Here is a 21,644-nt window from a genome sequence, read left to right as displayed (position 1 = left end):
CATGCACAGAGTCCAAGGGTTCCCCTTAGAGGTAAAATAGTGGTAAAAATAGATAATACTAATGCTCTATTTTGTGGTAGTGTGGTCGAGCAGTAGGCTTATCCAAGGAGTAGTGTTAAGCATTTGTTGTACATACACATAGACAATAAATGAGGTACACACACTCAGAGACAAATCCAGCCAATAGGTTTTTATATAGAAAAATATCTTTTCTTAGTTTATTTTAAGAACCACAGGTTCAAATTCTACATGTAATAGCTCGTTCGAAAGGTATTGCAGGTAAGTACTTTAGGAACTTCAAATCATCAAAATTGCATGTATACTTTTCAAGTTATTGACAAATAGCTGTTTTAAAAGTGGACACTTAGGGCAATTTTCACAGTTCCTAGGGGAGGTAAGTTTTGATTAGTTTTTCCAGGTAAGTAAGACACTTACAGGGTTCAGTTCTTGGTCCAAGGTAGCCCACCGTTGGGGGTTCAGAGCAACCCCAAAGTCACCACACCAGCAGCTCAGGGCCGGTCAGGTGCAGAGTTCAAAGTGGTGCCCAAAACACATAGGCTAGAATGGAGAGAAGGGGGTGCCCCGGTTCCGGTCTGCTTGCAGGTAAGTACCCGCGTCTTCGGAGGGCAGACCAGGGGGGTTTTGTAGGGCACCGGGGGGGACACAAGTCCACACAGAAATTTCACCCTCAGCGGCGCGGGGGCGGCCGGGTGCAGTGTAGAAACAAGCGTCGGGTTTGTAATGGAAGTCAATGGGAGATCTAGGGATCTCTTCAGCGCTGCAGGCAGGCAAGGGGGGGGTTCCTCGGGGAAACCTCCACTTGGTCAAGGGAGAGGGACTCCTGGGGGTCACTCCTCCAGTGAAAGTCCGGTCCTTCAGGTCCTGGGGGCTGCGGGTGCAGGGTCTCTCCCAGGTGTCGGGACTTTGGATTCAAGGAGTCGCGGTCAGGGGAAGCCTCGGGATTCCCTCTGCAGGCGGCGCTGTGGGGGCTCAGGGGGGACAGGTTTTGGTACTCACAGTATCAGAGTAGTCCTGGGGTCCCTCCTGAGGCGTCGGATCTCCACCAGCCGAGTCGGGGTCGCCGGGTGCAGTGTTGCAAGTCTCACGCTTCTTGCGGGGAGCTTGCAGGGTTCTTTAAAGCTGCTGGAAACAAAGTTGCAGCTTTTCTTGGAGCAGGTCCGCTGTCCTCGGGAGTTTCTTGTCTTTTCGAAGCAGGGGCAGTCCTCAGAGGATGTCGAGGTCGCTGGTCCCTTCGGAAGGCGTCGCTGGAGCAGGATCTTTGGAAGGCAGGAGACAGGCCGGTGAGTTTCTGGAGCCAAGGCAGTTGTCGTCTTCTGGTCTTCCTCTGCAGGGGTTTTTCAGCTAGGCAGTCCTTCTTCTTGTAGTTGCAGGAATCTAATTTTCTAGGGTTCAGGGTAGCCCTTAAATACTAAATTTAAGGGCGTGTTTAGGTCTGGGGGGTTAGTAGCCAATGGCTACTAGCCCTGAGGGTGGGTACACCCTCTTTGTGCCTCCTCCCAAGGGGAGGGGGTCACAATCCTAACCCTATTGGGGGAATCCTCCATCTGCAAGATGGAGGATTTCTAAAAGTTAGAGTCACCTCAGCTCAGGACACCTTAGGGGCTGTCCTGACTGGCCAGTGACTCCTCCTTGTTATTCTCATTATTTTCTCCGGCCTTGCCGCCAAAAGTGGGGCCTGGCCGGAGGGGGCGGGCAACTCCACTAGCTGGAGTGTCCTGCTGGGTTGGCACAAAGGAGGTGAGCCTTTGAGGCTCACCGCCAGGTGTGACAATTCCTGCCTGGGAGAGGTGTTAGCATCTCCACCCAGTGCAGGCTTTGTTACTGGCCTCAGAGTGACAAAGGCACTCTCCCCATGGGGCCAGCAACATGTCTCGGTTTGTGGCAGGCTGCTAAAACTAGTCAGCCTACACAGATAGTCGGTTAAGTTTCAGGGGGCACCTCTAAGGTGCCCTCTGTGGTGTATTTTACAATAAAATGTACACTGGCATCAGTGTGCATTTATTGTGCTGAGAAGTTTGATACCAAACTTCCCAGTTTTCAGTGTAGCCATTATGGTGCTGTGGAGTTCGTGTTTGACAGACTCCCAGACCATATACTCTTATGGCTACCCTGCACTTACAATGTCTAAGGTTTTGTTTAGACACTGTAGGGGTACCATGCTCATGCACTGGTACCCTCACCTATGGTATAGTGCACCCTGCCTTAGGGCTGTAAGGCCTGCTAGAGGGGTGTCTTACCTATACTGCATAGGCAGTGAGAGGCTGGCCTGGCACCCTGAGGGGAGTGCCATGTCGACTTACTCGTTTTGTCCTCACTAGCACACACAAGCTGGCAAGCAGTGTGTCTGTGCTGAGTGAGAGGTCTCCAGGGTGGCATAAGACATGCTGCATCCCTTAGAGACCTTCCTTGGCATCAGGGCCCTTGGTACTAGAAGTACCAGTTACAAGGGACTTATCTGGATGCCAGGGTCTGCCAATTGTGGATACAAAAGTACAGGTTAGGGAAAGAACACTGGTGCTGGGGCCTGGTTAGCAGGCCTCAGCACACTTTCAATTGTAAACATAGCATCAGCAAAGGCAAAAAGTCAGGGGGCAACCATGCCAAGGAGGCATTTCCTTACAGGGAGGAAATCTTAATCCTAGAAAATATTTGTGAACTGCATTTGAGCACGAGCAAATGTGCATGCATAGATTTGCTCATGTAAAAATCTGCTGAACGTTTGTAAGTTTACTTCCTCTCCATCCACTTTTTTCATCCCATCCTTGGGAAGAAGTTCTACTTTTGTTCTTGTCAGAAGTAAATTTCCAACCCACCTCAGCATGGGAAAAGATTATAAAGAGCTGGCGATACCCCTAAATCATGCAAGTTAGTAGGCTTGTACAGGCTCAAAAGGGCATTCCAATCCAGAAACTATTGCTTAGTGCTACCACCAGCCTCAGTATGTAGATCCGTGGAAGGGTGCCAAAATAAGGAAATTGCTAGAATTCAAACCCTACTATAGCAGAGGCACTGGCATAACCAGAGAGGCTAATATCAGAACATTTATATTATGAGATTGCTGCCATAGTTTGTCACTGCACTTGGTGGCACCAAAGAGACGCATGTTTGTGTTTTTTTTTTTTTTTTTTTCCTTTTTTTTTACATGGCAAGTAGATTCATGAAGCAACTTGTTCCATGGACAACTATATATTTTATTACATTCCACCCCCCTGGGTAGGTTTATTGGCTGTTGGTCACATGTATGTAAGGTCTGATGCTTGAACTGTGCCTTTGGATGGAGTTCACGCATATATTAATCTCGGAGGAGACTTGGAGTAAATTCAGGAAAAGTTTGATACTAGTGAAGGGAGACATGATGCTGAAGGAAGTGAAAATGAGTGTTGATGATCGTGGAGGCAGTGTGTAATGGAGGAGAGAAGATCATGTAGGAGTACTCACCAGACTAAAGAACCTCATGGCGGTATAAAGGCTGGTTCAACAACAGTGAGTACAGTAATGGCAACTGAGGTAAATACCGGGATCTCTGAGGCCTGAGTTTGAAGACCCTTGCTCTAAACCGAGTGGCATCGCAGCAGTGCCCTGGGCTTCGCATGATGTTTGGTTAGAGAGAGAAAGAACATATTTATAGGACAGATGTGCTGGAGCAATGGGTTTACACAGGTGACATCTTGTCCATCATTGACACACCCGAGTTCAGGGAGTGGTGGTTATGAGTTGGAAGATGAGCAGAATTAAAGTGGCCAGTGATGTGTGTAAGGAAGTGGGATGCTGAATATGATGCGCAGAGTTTGAGATTCTATTTGCATAATAACTTATTTCAAGTTTCTTTCTGTTTTTTAATGCTTTATCCTGTAGCTGAAGGAGAGCATTAAGAAAAACAAGAAGCCTCTATTCAGCCGCACCCAGCCTGTTCTAAGCCTTGACCTGGAGGAGGTAGAGAGTCCAGTCTTTGTGTCCTGCTCCCATCGCCTGGACCTGTCCGGCTCCGACGCGGACAGTGATGTCTCATTAAAAGAGAACAAATGCAGTCCCACCAAGCAGGGACAGAAATGTCTGACCGGATCAACAGGTGTCCCATCCCAGCTTGGGAGGCTGGGCTGGGCCAAGGAAAGCCTAGAAACAAATGGCACAGAGCGTGGACAGAATGGTACGTAACAGGATGCAGAGTTGTATGTAATGTTTGTGTAGCTATCCTGGAGTTGATGTCCCTGCGGTCTGTTGAACAGATCTAGTGCACACCAGATGTTGGGTGGGGAAAATAAAAAGTAAGCATAAGTGTTGGAGGCAAGAAACCCATCGCTTTCAGTCCCCATTCAAGGGACCAGAGGGCAACTGGGACACAGCTGTGGTGGTTGGGGTTGTCTGTCTGTCTTCAGCTGGTGTCTGTCCTACTATGGATCTGAAAACTGTCTTATGTACACACGTTACTCATTTGACTCTATGGATAACAAGTGTGAGAGTCAAAGGCTTCTCAGCGAGGTAGTGTGGGGGTGAGCAGAGACTCAGACCTCAAACAGTCAAAATACATTTTAACTCACTGTCCAGCCTAGTTCTTGCCTTAATAAAAAGATAAGGACTTTAATATCACAACAAAATGAAATAATGCACACATTATTAGGGATTGGCTGTAGTGTTATGCAATCACACATACTGGGCCCTAGCCAACATGATGAGCCTCGTGCCATCTACATTGATGTTACACAACTCCTGTGCTACACACAATGTTCACAGCGTTTAGCTGAGATGAGGTCGTATACAGGATCTGGCACAGACACAAGCTCGCTATCAGGCTGTCCAAGCACCTAGCATTTTGGGCAACCTGTAGGTCTGTTCATTCAGACCTTGAGCAAAAGAGCTTGCACTGGTACTCTTTATCCTAATGGGCAGCAGATATGGCCTCTCAGTCATTTAGCTTACGCTCTGTTAGTGGTTCGATGGGGCACAACTCGGATTTGAGGTTGTTGCCCTCTTGGCAATTGTACAGTCAGCGGGCACAGGATCCCAAGCAGCGTCCCGCCTCTCATATCTTGCCTCTGGAAGCCCTAAACACTTCATGCCCTGGCAGCGGGTTCCATGCCTTCAGCAGTTGTGGCCTCTATGCTGGTGGGAAGATCCTACGTGACTGTGGTGGTGTTAATCTCTGCAGGTCTCATCTCGTTAAGGCTTTGGCAGAACAATTCCCTTCGGTCACTCTGCAGGGATGCTGAACAGCACATTGTTGATTGGGATTATATATGCTTCCTATAGTTACCTACATGAACCATGCAGAGAGACCGGCTGACCCCCGCACAGCTCTGGTGGCTCAAGTAGTGCTCCCAGTCTGCTCATCTGTGTGTGCCACATGCCAGGAATACATTGGGCATGTCGTCCTGGATAGTCTTTGGACCAGTAGATCCGGTCACTTAAATACCTGCTCAGAAGAGAAAATTAGGTTTCTAGGTGGTAGGCAGACCTACAGCTTCATGAGCAAGTTGTGCAGAATTCAGGTAATGTCCCTTCACTCCTGGAAGACTGACCAGTCATGTAGACACCAGCACTGGGTCACAGCAGCTCTTAGAGTACTGTGCTGAGCACTCCCTTCCTTGGTTGAGAAGGTCTCATAAGTTGAACAAAGTGGGGTGGTTTGTATCCCACCTTGATACTCATTTTCCTGTCGGGATTTTGTTGCAAAGTCCATTGACCACTTTGAGGTGGTTCATTTTCAAATTTCAGTTTCTGGCAGCAGTGCAACCTTTGTGCAAGGTGATGACTCTTGGAAGCTAGTTATGATTCTGTCTCCAAGCAGGAGTATCCAAAACATGGGCACAATGAATTGTGATGACTCTGCACCTGGCTGTCATCAGCCACCCTGAAGTAGTAGTTAGGAAATTATTAACAGGCAAGACCCTTACATGCACCTTCCTCACTCTTCACAACAGAATCTGCTGACTCACCCACTTCTGCTACATTAAATAAAATTGCAGTGCACAAGAAGGACTACTTGGTATCTGATCGTATCCCTGTCTCCATCCTCTCACACTTCCGTGTCTAGGGAATCTGTAGACCATCCGTCATCTTGTAACATGAGAGTCCAGGGGCTATCCAAAATAGATAACACTGGACCCAGCAATCAGAAGGTTACCACAACAGAGTCCTGCTGCCATCCATACTTACATATATGACCTAGACAAGCACACAGGATGTCGGCGCAAGAGTCTAGGTGTCACACATGGAACTTTAATTTACGGAGGGTGGTAGTCTGTAATCCTCCTTAACCAAAAAAAGTCTCTTCAGAATTATAAACCCATAAAAAAAAAATAAACGCTTCCACCACATCTTTATGCCAACAACAAAGAACCTTGGCAGGAGTTCTATCTCAGTGAAGAGGATACGCTTGATCACCCCTCCCCTCTCGGTGACGGAGGAGATTCTGCACCTTAGACTCACCATAGACAGCCCTAGGCCTCAACGCACAAGCTAGAATTGCTTGTCAGGGGAGCCAACCAAAAAGTCAGGATGCCAGTTTCACAAGCAGTCATGTCACTTGTGGTAAGGGTACTTGTCTATTTGTCACGCCCGGGAGATTCCCATCCCAACAATCCCTGCAGCGACAAATTATGACAGTGTTGGTGACCATGCATGGTATAGACATTTTATTGGTGATAGGGCGATGGAAGTTGACAAAACCAACAAGTGAACGAGATAAAAAACCCTTAAAATGTGATAATACATAAGGTTGCAGCTGTAGTCTGACTGCAAACTAAATATCAAGCAGTGCTGTCCAAACCTTGACAGTGCATGGTGGTGACTTTAATAAGGATTAGTTGCTTGTGGGAAAGTAAGTTGGTTTGTCTAGATTGATCACGGTTACCGATTTATTGCAACTACAGATTGCAGTGCTCAGGTTTTTCACTTTCATAGTGGGTGTTGAATCTATACAGGGTCACACCTAAACATTTGCCTTCACCCCCTCCTATTTATGTTGATTTCATTTTTGTTAGCCTTCGGACTCTAGCACTGGTTAGCCGTGGTAAAGTGCACAAAGTGCTTGTGCTCTCTCCTCTAAACATGGTAAAATTGGCTTACACCTGATTTGCATACTGACATTTCCTTGTAGAGTGGTATCCCATACACCAAGGGCCTGTAGATTAAAGGCTACTAGTGAGCTTCTATCACTCATTGAGCCAGTCGCTAAAGTAGTCCCTGTAGGAAAGGGACCCTTTTGGGCATGGTAATCCCCAATTTTGACCCCCAGTACTGAGTTTTTTTTGACTGAGGTGTACGGGGTCCCTGCTAAACAGGTCCACAGTGCCAGTGTTAGTTTTCTAAATCACTCAAATGCCCAACTGTACACAATTGACGCACCCACTATTACTTTTGTAAGTCCCTAGTAAATGGTACCCCTGGTACCTAGGACTTGAGTACTAGAGGGGGTCCCTAAGGGCTGCAGCATGTTGTGTGCCACCCTAAGGGACCCCCCTACAAATTGCATGCAGCCTGCATTGCAGACTGGGTGTCATGGTGCATGCAATGAGTGAAAACATGACATGACACACATTGTGTACTATGCCTAGTTACTGCATCCAAATATATGTACATTATATTTGACGGGTGGGCGTATCTGCATGAGCAGATATGCCCCTGTGGTGTCTAGTTTATTATATACAAATCGACAAGAGGGTTCCCTGAAGACTACCCATTAATATTGGAGCGGGACAGGGAAACCAAACTAGGGAAGATGAAAAATAACACCACCTCCAATTAAGGCTGCAACTAGCAGATCCTCAATTATGAAAGACCGTTATTATATATGAGATAACTCATAGCTTGAAGTGTTAATTCACTATGCTTTCACTTTATTATCATTTATTGTAAAATCAAAACAAATCTGATATAGACAGTTTACTGTTGAATGATAAACAAATTAAGGCCCTACCTCCCAGTACTTAAAAAAAAAAAAAAAAAAAAAAAAAAACCTATTTATTGTAGGAAGGTACCCTCTTTTTGGCATGGTTACCACCACTTTTTGCCTGCTCTGTGTGTTTTGACTGTGTTCACTAGGATCCTGCTAAGCAGTGACTGTGCCCTCTCCCTCTAAATTTAATTACTTAGGACTTAGCACACCCCACAATTGGCATACTGGTGCCCCCCATGTAAAGTCCCTAGTATATGGTACTTGGGTACCCAGGGCATTGGGGCACTAGGGGTTCCCCATGGGTGCAGCATGTGTTGTGCCACCCATGGGAGCCAGCGCGAAAAGGTGCATGCACCCTTTCACTACAGGTCCCTGCATCAGGTCTCTATAAGTCACCCCTATGGCAGGCCCTCCTAGCCCAAAGGACAGGGTGCAAGTACATGTGTGTGAGGGCACCCCTGCATGAGCAGAGGTGCCCCTGTGAACTCCAGCTCCATTTTACTGGACTTTGTAAGAGTGGGGAAGCATTTTACCCATGTACTGGACCCAGATCCTGTGTCCAGCTACATAATGGTAACTCTAAACCTGGTCATTTTTGTTATCAAAATTGTCGGAATCATACCCCAATAATGTCGCCAGTATTGGTTGTGTGTTTCCATGCACCCTGGGGAACTCCTTAGACTACCCCAAACATTGCTCCTATCAGTCTTCTGGAGTTTCCCGGTTAGTCTGCGCTGCTGCCATCCCACAGACTGGTTTCTGCCCTCCTGCTGCTTAGCCTGCTCAAGCAGAGGAAGGCAGAACAAAGGATTTCCTTTGGGAGAGGGAGGCAACACCCTCTCCCTTGCAAATAGGTGTTACAAGGCTTGGGAGGGGTAGCCTTCCCAAGCCACTTGTATGCTTTGAAGGTCACATTTGGTGCCCTCCTTGCATAAACTGGTTTGCACCAGTCCAGGGACTCCCGGTCCCTGCTCTGGCACAAAACTGGACAATGGAAATTGGAGTAACCATTCTCCTGTCCATCACTACCCCAGGGGTGGTGCCCAGAGCTCCTCCAGGTGGCCACACAATTCTGCCATCTTGAACCCCAGCTGTGCAGAGGCCCCTGGGAGCATCTGAGTGGCCACTTCAGGCAGGTGACATCAGAGACCCCTCCTGATAGGTGATCACCGCGCAAGATGGCCAACCCCCCTTTTAGGGCTGTCTAGGGACGCCCTTGCGGGTGGGTCCCCAGAGTCAACGTGAAAGATTCCACCAGAACTCCTCTACATCATTTACTTCTACTTCTGGCCACGGTAACCACAACTGGACTCTTCAGGAACCGACAAGACTGTAACTCCAGAGACAACCTTGTCTTGAAACATTGTTTCTCCGGTTCCTTCCTAGCTACTTTTCACTATTTCTTGCCAATCCTTGTTGTTGCTTTATGCTAATTCCTATATGTGTGTGTGTGTATATCCTATAAGTAATCTAGTTCAGTTTTACTGTAATAAAGTACATTTATTTTTGCAACATTGTGTGGTTCCTTTCATGTGAGATGAGTTACTGTGTGATTACTATGGTATTGCAAGTGCTTTACGCTCCTAGATAAATCTTGGCTGCTCACCACAGCTACCACTAGAGAGCCCTGGCCTCCTAGACACTGTTTCACTAACTAATAGTGGTTGCCTGGACCTGGTATAAGCGGCAAACACCATAGGTGTCCACCACACATCAGGCCAGCTTTCTACACCTACTGACAGTGGAGTCCTCAAAAACACACGTTTTCTCGTGGGCGGAGAGAGCGCTTGCCAGTCCCTGTTTTGTTTTTGAAGAATCCACTGTAGAAGGGCAGAGTGGATGCCCAGGAGTGAATATTACTCCTGCATCTTAAACAATCATGGTGTTTCAGCCTTTGGCCCCATCCTGTCAGGACTGGGGATCCCTCATATCCTATGCTGCAAGCATACACACACTCCACACATAGCTGGAGTCTAGATTACTTCTTCAGCAGTTATGTTATGGTCCCTAAACTTAACTTGGGTACTCCTCATGGAGGAATACGAGGGAACCCTTGTAGTCACACATTCAAGGTCTCGCCCAGCTGGTGTATCTAGATATCAGTCTGTACCCTGCAGGTGTACCTAGATACGCATCAGTATCTGTATCCAGGTACATCAGTAGGGTGAGACCTTTGATGACTGGGGGTTTTTGATACTGATTGAGCTGCGCAGTAGTACGTAGTCCTTGGGGCTCGGAGGTAATTTATTTTCTTTTAAGTATTTGTATTGAAACCTAGCCACAGGGCAGTGGAGCTCTTTTCAGATAACAAGTGGTTGAAGGCCATTTATTATAACAACTAAACAAGGTTGTAGAAGGAGCAATTAATTGGAAAATGTGCACCCTTGTAGTAATTCCTACAGCAACTCTGGAGGGGTACCACAGACAGTTTGAAAAATCAACTGAAGATAAACTTGTGTGACTAATAAGCAAACTGACAATGTGACAGTGGAGCGCTAAACTCTTTGTTGTGCGGTCCTTTGCAAGAGTGTTCACCTGCCACAACCTGTATATCAAGTTTACACAACACAGAGGTGTGTGGTATGAGTAGTTACTGATATTAGTAGTGTCTTGTGGTATATTGAATGTATCCGAGCAGAGCTAAGACTTACCTAATGGATGGTAGTGATGTTGCGACTCTTATGTACAACTTGGAACAAAGATTTCCCTCAGAACCAGATCGTCTGCGGTGGATGTTCTTGCTGGCTAAAGAGTAGTTTAATATAAATCCCACATTGTGGGTGAAAGGAATGTAAAAAATGTAACATAAAGAAAAGCGGTCTCGCATGTTTGGGTGAAAACACTCCATGCCTCGCCCACTTGCAGGAATTGATGGGCGCCAGAACTGTATCACAATTAATGCAGCATACATAGCCACAGTGTGTGAAATTGTTTACATCAAAAGGTCTTCATTTAGTATCTGCAATCAGGAGACAAACAAGGTTGTTCTGGGCCCCACAATACTTTGGTGTTCATGAGTTGGCAGACTGCATCCCGTTAGATCAAAGATCTACGGGATTTACAACTTGTATCAAGTATTGTGCCTAGTTCCATTTTTTTTTTTTTTTAAATAAATGTCTTAGAGGGACCATAAAGAGATAAAGGGTGAAGAAAGTATGCATATCGTTTTTATAGACACTCCTTTTGGTTTTGATTTCAGATGGAAGGCGGAGGGGGAAAGGCAAGAATGGCCTGGAGAAGAAGCAGGACCGGTGAGTCTCTCTACATGGAGCTCAGTTATTTGAGTCACTACTAACTCTAGAATACTTCTCTTGCCTCCCACCTACTGCTAGACGGCATGTGAGAGGAGGCTTCAGCTTTGTCCCTGTGGTGCTTTGGCGTGTCTGATAGTAGTTATTGTTATGGGTTTTAGGGAGCAGCGGACATGTGGCTTACTCATGCCTCTTTTCTTTCCTTCCTCAGGGGTCCTGTTGTCATCTCCGACTCAAGTGATGATGAATTTGAAACATGTAAGTAATCAAATTACCAAGAAGTGATGTGGAATCCAGACACAATAGGAGTCATTCAATGGGCTGGTAGTATGTGGGGTATAACTGCTCACATAGGCTTTTCTGACTTGTTACACATTCTCCGGGAGCAGCATGAATCAAACAATCTCTCTATTAAAGAATGCTTAAAGGAGGCAGGCAGCCTCTTAGGTTTATCAAAAAGATCCGGGATACCCAGGCTGCGACCTATTTCATTGATATGTCAGCCAAGGAATAATTTTTTGCCAGCGCCAGCCGTAGACCGTCTTCCAATACTTGGTGCGTAAGATGGTTTATAGGCTGAGACCAAATTAACAACCACAGTAGTGGAGTGCGGAGTCTGGTAATATCATTTATATAAACCAGCCTCAGTTCGGTATGACCTGAATATGTGGAATTACATTGGAGAACTGACCACAAACGTCTCAAGCATCTATTTTCCACTTTCTAAATTGTATCTTACTCCCACAGACCCCGTAGCCCAGCACAATAATTAGCAATCAAGACATCTAGTTTTATATACAATAACAAGCTCTCTAATATGTTTATTGCCTAACTTTAGAGCAAATTTAAACAGCACCTCTACACTTCTCCCAAACGAGGCAGCCTAAAGTAGACCAGTCACATGAGTCGTGAATAAAAACATCCAGATAAGAGAAGGTGGATACGGCGCTCTTAGTACGGTTGACAGTAAATGACTTGTTGTTCAATTTCTTAGGCCCAAAGACCATTATGTTTGTCTTGGCCTGATTTATATCAAGGTCAAGATTTGCCATCCAATTTATGGTCTAGCAGCCTCCCGGGGACCAAACTGAGTCCGGGCAATACGGATGACACCATCCACATACATATGGTACATCAACAGGGGAATTCAGGGGATATTTTTTCAAGACCATTATTATCTATTAAAAACAAAAAACCCAATCTTACCTGACTCCTCTAACAATCTGGAAAGATTTAGTTGTGTCTCCATTTATGGTATGGATTTATGGGAGTTGCATCACTATATAATTGCTTCAGAAAACTGACCGTGTCTGCGTCAATCCCCTGCTCAGGTATAATATCCCAAACTTTGCTCCAATTCACATGGTCCAATGCAGAGCTAAGATCAATAAATGCGGGATATGCAGAGCTACGTTTTGCGACCAAATTTATTTGTTAATTAAAAGATAGAAATTTAGGCACTGGTCTAATGTACCTGCACCCAGTCTACAGCTGTATTGTAAACCCTAGATGACAGTGTTTAACCTTTGCCCAAGATTCCAATCGGTCTAAAAGAATCCAGCCCATTAGTTTGACTTTGGAATGAATCAGTGAAATAGGGTGGTACCGGATCTCCTTGTATTGCCATTTTTAAAAATCAGCTCAATTATGGCATGTGACCAAGACCTAGGGGGACCCGTGACAGAAGCTGCATGCAAGACGTTAGTAAGGGTGGGTGCCCCAAACCAATGCTGGCCTTAAAACGTTTGATCAGAGCCCTATCCGGACCTGGTGCCTTACCCATAGCACCTTTACTAATAGCTCTAATGACATCTCCATAGTCAATCAACAGTCCACTAGAATTGGACATCACTGTCCCTGGGGCTACGTCAGAAGTACCACCATTATAAATCCCTGCGAAGTGGGTAAATCGATCGTCAGCGGAGATTACTATGTCCAACCCTGTACTAGTGGAGTCATTAAAAAATGAATGGTTGACCACTTGCTGAACACTTTTACTGTCCTTTGTTGTGCACACCTTTAGAAGGATTTCATTGGCCTCCTCTCCGATATGTTTCTTCCGAGTAGTGACTGCATTTGTATAAGCGGATCCGCACAGCTGTATATATCCCTCTGGATATGGGGGGTGATTTCAGGGTAGCATAATTCCTCCCAGCCCAAGAACAGTTGGCCTCAAACCATTCCATGGGATACACTTTTTGGGGGTTAAAGGGAATCATCTGCAACTCTTTAATAGTAACACGTAGTCCATAGTATCTACGGATAACGCCAGAGACAGTTGCTTCCTCATCTGAACAGGTTAAAACATTGCACATATTTTGGGTGACCAAAGCGGACGACAACTGTTCTTCATTAATGTTTACCCATTTTTGCACAACTCCCTCATTCTTAACATATGTAAGGGTTGAACCTGAAGTTCCAGTCTCAGCTTCAACCCTCCTCCCATGACATACGACTGAGAGGAGACTGATCGCTGAACTCGATTCCTATAAATGAATAGTTGTTTAAAAAGAAAGAGTATAATAGCTGATGAAAATAATATGTAATCTATTAAACTTCCACTTTCCCTGCCAATGTATGTTGGTTTTTGTGACTGAAAATATGTAATGAGTCCAGAGTAAAATACAGTCTATAGTTAACAAGAAGGTGCATCCCCCCATAAGGCGAGTGACCAAAATAAGCTGTTGACTAGTGTAGGAAAGTACCATCTTGCCTGGCATGTTAACCCCATATTTCACTGTATATATGTTGTTTTAGTGTATGTGTCACTGGGACCCTGCCAGCCAGGGCCCCAGTGCTCATAGGTGTGCCCTGTATGTGTTCCCTGTGTGATGACTAACTGTCTCACTGAGGCTTTGCTATCCAGAACCTCAGTGGTTATGCTCTCTCTGCTTTCCAAATTGTCACTAACAGGCTAGTGACCAATTTCACCAATTCACATTGGCATACTGGAACACCCTTATAATTCCCTAGTATATGGTACTGAGGTACCCAGGGTATTGGGGTTCCAGGAGATCCCTATGGGCTGCAGCATTTCTTTTGCCACCCATAGGGAGATCTGACTATTCTTATACAGGCCTGCCAGTGCAGCCTGAGTGAAATAACGCCCACGTTATTTCACAGCCATTTATCACTGCACTTAAGTAACTTGTAAGTCACCTATATGCCTGACCTTCACCTGGTGAAGGTTGGGTGCAAAGTTACTTAGTGTGTGGGCACCCTGGCACTAGCCAAGGTGCCCCCACATCGTTCAGGGCAAATTCCCCGGACTTTGTGAGTGCGGGGCCCCATTTCACACGTGCACTATACATAGGTCACTAACTATGTATAGCGTCACAATGGTAACTCCAAACATGGCCATGTAACATGTCTAAGATCATGGAATTGTCACCCCAATGGCATTCTGGCATTGGGGAGACTATTCCATGATCCCCCGGGTCTCTAGCACAGAACCCGGGTACTGCCAAACTGCCTTTCCCGGGGTTTCACTGCAGCTGCTGCTGCCAACCCCTCAGACAGGTTTCTGCCCTCCTGGGGTCCAGCCAGGCCTGTCCCAGGAAGGCAGAACAAAGGACTTCCTCATAGAGAGGGTGTTACACCCTCTCCCTTTGGAAATAGGTGTCGGGGCTGGGGAGGAGTAGCCTCCCCCAGCCTCTGGAAATGCTTTGATGGGCACAGATGGGGCCCATCTCTACATAAGCCAGTCTACACCAGTTCAGGTATCCCCCAGCCCTGCTCTGGTGTGAAACTGGACAAAGGAAAGGGGAGTGACCACTCCCCTGACCTGCACCTCCCAGGGGAGGTGCCCAGAGCTCCTCCAGCGTGCCCCAGACCTCTGCCATCTTGGATTCAGAGGTGTGCTGGCACACTGGACTGCTCTGAGTGGCCAGGGCCAGCAGGTGACGTCAGAGACTCCTTCTGATAGGCTCTTACCTTTCTTACTAGCCTATCCTCCTTCCTAGGTAGCCAAACCTCCTTTTCTGGCTATTTAGGGTCTCTGCTTTGGGGAATTCTTCAGATACCGAATGCAAGAGCTCACCAGAGTTCCTCTGCATTTCCCTCTTCACCTTCTGCCAAAGGATTGACCGCTGACTGCTCAGGACGCCTGCAAAACCGCAACAAAGTAGCAAAGACGACCACTGCAACCTTGTATCGCTTCATCCTGCGGGCTTTCTCGCCTGTTTCCTGGTGGTGCATGCTCTGGGGGTAGCCTGCCTCCTTCTTGCACCAGGAGCTCTGAAGAAATCTCCAGTGGGTCGACGGAATCTTCCCCCTGCAACCGCACGCAACAAAAGACTGCATCACCGATCCTCTGGGTCCCCTCTCAGCACGACGAGCGTGGTCCCTGGAACTCGGCAACTCTGTCCAAGTGACTCCCACAGTCCAGTGACTCTTCAGTCCAAATTTGGTGGAGGTAAGTCCTTGCCTCCCCACGCTAGACTGCATTGCTGGGTACCGCGTGATTTGCAGCTGCTCCGGCTCCTGTGCACTCTTCCAGGATTTCCTTCGTGCACAGCCAAGCCTGGGTCCCCGGCACTCTAACCTGCAGTGCACAACCTTCTGAGTTGTCCTCCGGCGTCGTGGGACTCCCTTTTCTGACTTTGGGCGGACTCCGGTTCACTCCTCTTCTAAGTGCCTGTTCAGGTACTTTTGCGGATGCTGCCTGCTTCTGTGAGGGCTCCCTACGTTGCTGGACACCCCCTCTGTCTCCTCATCCAAGTGGCGACATCCTGGTCCCTCCTGGGCCACAGCAGCATCCAAAAACCCTAACCGCGACCCTTGCAGCTAGCAAGGCTTGTTTGCAGTCTTTCTGCGTGGGAACACCTCTGGAAGCTTCTTCACGACGTAGGACATCTATCCTCCAAAGGGGAAGTTCCTAGTCCTCTTCGTTCTTGCAAAACACCAAGCTTCTCCCATCCGGTCGCAGTTCCTTTGCACCCTCAGCTGGCATTTCCTGGGCATCTGCCCACTCTCGACATTGTTGCGACTCTTGGACTTGGTCCCCTTGTTTCACAGGTACTCAGGTCCGGAAATCCACTGTTGTTGCTTTGCTGGTGTTGGTTTTCCTTGCAGAATCCCCCTATCACGACTTCTGTGCTCTCTGGGGGTTGTAGGTGCACTTTACACCTACCTTTCAGGGTCTTGGGGTGGGCTATTTTTCTAACCCTCACTGTTTTCTTACAGTCCCAGCGACCCTCTACAAGCTCACATAGGTGTTTGGGGTCCATTTGTGGTTCGCATTCCACTTTTGGAGTATATGGTTTGTGTTGCCCCTATACCTATGTGCTCCTATTGCAATCTATTGTAACTTTACACTGCTTGCATTACTTCCTTTTGCTATTACTGCATATTTTTGGTATTGTGTACATATACCTTGTGTATATTTGGCATCCTCATACTGAGGGTACTCACTGAGATACTTTTGGCATATTGTCATAAAAATAAAGTACCTTTATTTTTAGTATATCTGTGTATTGTGTTTTCTTATGATATTGTGCATATGACACCAGTGGTATAGTAGGAGCTTTACATGTCTCCTAGTTCAGCCTAAGCTGCTCTGCTATAGCTACCTTCTATCAGCCTAAGCTGCTAGAAACACCCCTTCTACATTAATAAGGAATAACTGGACCTGGTACAGAGTGTAAGTATCCCTTGGTACCCACTACAAGCCAGGCCAGCTTCCTACAGGGGGGAAATCCCAAGCGGTCTCCCTGCTACTCCCAATGTGTGGGTGCCCATTCCACCCCTTGAAGGGTGGTGGTCTTGGTTTATGTGCTATAATCTGGTGGGGTGAGACATCACAGGATATCCCCCAGTCTGGGTGAGTAATCTGCATTAAATCTAAAAATCATTTTGTTGGTGTATATAGTTTGTGCCTTGCTAATAAGCATTGGCTCATGATTTGAGAAGTGTACACAGTATTATGAATGATGTTTTGGTCTTTTATATGGAGCCGTTTTTTGTGGTGTATTTATTGTCATGTGTGTGTTGCGCAAATGCTTTACCGATGACCTCTGGAGATGATTTTGGCTGCTCTGCGTCCTGACTAGAGTGGTGGGTTCTGCTTGGCTGAGATGCAAACCTTAGCCAACCAGAAACCCCATTTCTAACACTATTCGTTTAGTGTTTTTTTTTTTTTTTTACATACATTTTGTTAAAGGGGCTGTCCAGTGCAAAGAAGAATAACCGTTCTGTTCTCCCAGTCTGGCTTCTCTAACAATCGCCAGGAAAGGATCTTCCAGAGAGTTCTGCTTGGGTGTGGAGTAATGTGACATCATTCACTTAATGGGCCCTTTTTAAAAGCGGAGAAGTACACCTTCCTGCAACGAGTCGCACCAAACTGTGTCCTCCTTTGACCAACCGAAAAGCGTTCTGGGGCTTGGCAAGGGTCGGGATAGTAATACAGAAATGCAACAATACAATTTTTAATAAAACACACACATTTCTCGGTGAGGATCCTGGGTGGACAGGTATATTATGTAACTGCTGCAGCTAGAAGTCTCCTGCTGCTTAATTTACACAGTGATGCTCTTTTTCCACACCCATCTATTGAGTTTCCCTTTTTCTTTCTCTTGTAGTTTTGATGCAGCTGAAGACCCCAAAGTCAGGCTGTCCAGAGCCAAGGAATGTGATGGATGAGTGAGTACTCCTGCTTTGTATCCAGAGAAGCGTGGACCTGGGCTTGGGCTGCAGAGAAGCGTGGACCTGGGCTTGGGCTGCAGAGAAGCGTGGACCTGGGCTTGGGCTGCAGAGAAGCGTGGACCTGGGCTTGGGCTGCAGAGAAGCGTGGCCTGGGCTGCTCCATGCGAGCCGCTGGTGGAACCATGTGGGATGAAGGCATGGGCAAAAGTGACTATATAGAACAGGAAATTCTCCCATAGAGGCTCCTCCTCTTTGTTGCATATTTTTTTCTGTAGTGTGGGAAATGAACTGACCTTTGGCCCATACCTTCCCCTGACCTTCAAGACCACGGGGGCACAAGACTGTTGAGGAATCAGCCTTTATTGAGTATAATGTTAAAACAAATGAACTGAGCCCTAAATAAATAGTGAGGGGGTTAATTAACATATTTAATGACATTACATATTGTAATGTCGCACCATTTTAATATCCCTCATGTGATAAAGAACTGGTCTATTCTACAGCCAAAGTGTTGAGTTACTTGCCGTCTAGCCAAGATCGCATCCCTTTTATGGGAACTCTGAAACCATTAGTGAATACAGAACCGGTCAGAATCCTAATTTTGACAAGGAGGGCCCCTCGTCTGCAGCTCCCATCACTTTTATTTCACTGAGAGTCATTTTCCAGACAATCACCAGCCCTGTAAGGCTGACAGGGGTGAAGAGCAGTTTCTGAACCTCTTTTCACTGTCAATACACCCACTCAAGGAAATACTTGGGGATACTTTCAATTACTTTATTTTAAAACAAAACTTTCTAGTTCAAAGTACATGTGTAATTTTTAATTAATTAAACAGTATTATAGTGGCAGAAGGGTAATCAAAGAGAATAAATGTAGGAAGCTGGCCTGGTGTGTGGTGGGTACCTATGGTACTTACACCTTATACCAGGTCCAGTTATACCTTGTTAGTGTAGTGTAGGCAGTGTCTAGAAGCCAGGCTCTCTAGAGGTAGCTGCGGGGGAGCATCCAAGGCTTATCTAGGAGACATGCAAAGTTTATGCAATACCACTGTAGTCACACAGCACTTACACACACTAAAGAGAACACTCAGTTGTAAAAAAATAAAGGTACTTTATTTTTGGAACAAATCACCACAGAATACTAGACGGGTAACCCACCCTTAGGAGGTAAGTAATACTCAAAATATATACACTAGTAATCAGAAATAGGCATAGAAAAGTTTAGAAAACAGTAATAACCAATAGTGAGCTTAGGGCGGGCACAAACCATATACTAAAAAGAAATGGAATGCGAACAAGTTACCCCACCTAGGTAAGTAAATTGTGTAGAGGGGAGCTGGGGGGGTGTTATTAGAAAACCACAGATGTAAGTGACACAGTCCCCCGTTTCCCCCCCCCCCCCTCCGACTGCCACCCAAGCAGCCAGGAATGCAGGAGTAAAACACTGGATTTTCCTCAAACCACCCAAAAGGAGGAAAATAAGAAAAAGATGATGACAAGACTGCAAGAAAACCAGAGGGGGATCCCTGATGAAAGAAGACCTGTGAAGAGAGGGGACCAAGTCCAGAAGGTACAACCGAGTCCAGTGGGGGCAGGAGCCTCTACCCACCGCACTGAAGATGCAGGAGTTGGTCGATGGTGAAAAAGAACTGGTCAACACTGTAGCCCAGAAGCCGGAGAAGAGTTCTTGAGGGATGCGGATGGAGTTCCACGCTGGACAGAAGATTGCAGATGGGTAATGGTGCATAAATTCTACCAACAAGTCTTGGCAAAGGTAACTTCACTGTTGGCGAAGTGCTGCCAGGGACCAGCAAGGCAGAGGAGGACTCAATCCAGGAGGGGGAGTCACAGGGGACCCTCAGCGTTGCAGAGGGTCCAGAGGAGCAGAGGCAGCACACACATGATCCCCACAGGACGAGGACACAGAAGGAGCCCACCCTGCACTACAGAGGAGGATCTCATGCCGCAGGAGAACCACTCAGGAGGGTGGGATTTGCAGGAAGGAGTGCTGGGGACTGGAGCTGCACGCTGCCTGAAGATCCCTTGGAGGAGATGCAAACAAGCCTTGGCAGCTGCAAGAGACGCTGTGCACGGGGTACTGTCCTGTGTGGGGAAGGCTTACCTCCACCAAAGTTAGACAGGTGGCAGGGAGGACCAAGAGGACTACTCCAGACCACCAGCCGGGATTCAGGGTCCATGCAGCTCAGCAGGAAAGGGTGATCCTCGTAGCCAGTCGTTCCTTGTTGTAGGTGCCTGCAGTTGCAGGGGAGTAACTCCTTCACTCTAAGGGAGATCCCTTGTGCAGGCTGAAGAGTTGCACTCTTCTGAGGTTGCACGGCGACGGAACTGTTGCAAAGCTGGAAGGAACTCTGGATACAATGTTGCAGAAGTGTCTTCCTCGTGGATCTGCAGCTTGTAGGTGGAGGATCCAGTCACGGTTAAGGTGGACAGAAGTCGAAGCAGAAGTTGCAGAGGAGTCCTGCTGGAATCTTGCAAGCCGAATCTGAGGACCCACCTCAGGGGAAGACCCTAAATAGCCCTGAAAAGGGGCCTGGTCACCTTACAAAGGTAAGCACCTATCAGGAGGGGGTTCTGACATCACCTGTCTGCCCTGGCCACTCAGATGCTCGCAGAGTTCCCTGCCCACCTTAGAAACAAGATGGCAGAACCCAGGGACCCTCTGGAGGAGCTCTGAGCACCACCTCTGGGGTGGTGATGGACAGGGGAGTGGTCACTCCCCTTTCCATTGTCCAGTTTTGCGCCAGAGCAGGGACTAGGCGTCTCTGAACCGCTGTAGACTGGCTTATGCAAGGAGGGCACCAAATGTGCCCTTTGAAGCAAAAAAACAGTGGCTTGGGGAGGCTACCTCTCCAAGCCATTCACACCTGTTTCCAAAGGGAGAGGGTGTAACACCCGTGTCCCAAAATAAATCCTTTGTTCTGCCTTCCTGGGCTTGGTCAGATCAAGCAGTAGGATGGCAGAAAACTGTCTATGGGGTGGCAGCAGCTTGGGCTGCCCAGAAAACCCTGTGAGACTGGTAGTAGCAATGCTGGGGGTCCTCTCTGGAGCCCCCAGAGTGCATGCAATTGTACAACCAATGCTTGCAAAAGTATTCGGGTATGATTCCAACATGTTTGATACCAAACATGCCTAGGTTCGGAGTTACCATTATGCAGCTGGACATGGGTAGTTACTTATGTCCAGTACACGCATTAAATGGCATCCTCGCACTCACGAAGTCCAGGAAAATGGAGCTGGAGTTCGTGGGGGCACCTCTGCTAGTTCAGGGGTGTCCTCACACGCAGGTACTGGCACCCTTCCCTCTGGATTAGGAGTTCCTGCCATAAGGGGGACTTTCAGTGACCTGGTAGTGAAAGGGTGCATGCAAGCCCAATGCCCTGGGTAACTATGTGCTATATACTAGGGACTTAAATGGGGGCACCAGTATGCCAAATGTGGGGTGAAAAAAAAGTACAATTTAGAAGAGAGAGCAAAACTACTGTGGCCCTGGTTAGCATGAACCCAGTACACATAGTCAAACACAGTGACAACAGGCAGAAAATGGGGGTAACCATGCCAAGAAGGAAGGCACTTTCCTACAATAACTAAAAGCAATGCAAAATTATTAAAGGTTCCATTGTATTTTTTTAACGATTAAACACCCCTCCACTTGCCCCAAGCTAAATTATTTTAGCACGCGAACAAGCTTGTTAAATGTTCTCAAGTTTGCCCACATACCTTAACAGAATAAACGGGATCTTGTTCTGAGCGCAGAGAGCTTAATGTGCCAGTGAAGTGACAGTCAGGCTGACTGGCTTCACCTGCACTACTGCTGCC

General features: G+C 47.0%; 1 protein-coding gene across 3 annotated transcripts in view; it reads left to right on the top strand.

The window, feature by feature from the left end:
• The window catches only part of GCNA (germ cell nuclear acidic peptidase), an 87,533-nt gene that overhangs the window by 10,932 nt on the left and 54,957 nt on the right, over positions 1 to 21,644 (top strand). For 2 of the 3 annotated variants that reach the window (XM_069208975.1, XM_069208993.1), the window contains exons 2-5: positions 3,877 to 4,168; positions 11,115 to 11,166; positions 11,378 to 11,424; positions 17,745 to 17,805. In XM_069208975.1, coding sequence (XP_069065076.1) covers positions 3,877 to 4,168; positions 11,115 to 11,166; positions 11,378 to 11,424; positions 17,745 to 17,805 — 452 coding nt within the window. Of the gene's footprint in view, positions 1 to 3,189; positions 3,505 to 3,876; positions 4,169 to 11,114; positions 11,167 to 11,377; positions 11,425 to 17,744; positions 17,806 to 21,644 lie in introns of those variants that run through there. The other variant, XM_069208983.1, reaches the window with a different exon arrangement.

This window comes from Pleurodeles waltl, chromosome 2_1, assembly GCF_031143425.1.
Source record: "Pleurodeles waltl isolate 20211129_DDA chromosome 2_1, aPleWal1.hap1.20221129, whole genome shotgun sequence".
Taxonomy (NCBI): Eukaryota; Metazoa; Chordata; class Amphibia; order Caudata; family Salamandridae; genus Pleurodeles; species Pleurodeles waltl.
This window is presented reverse-complemented; position numbering and strand designations above follow the sequence as displayed.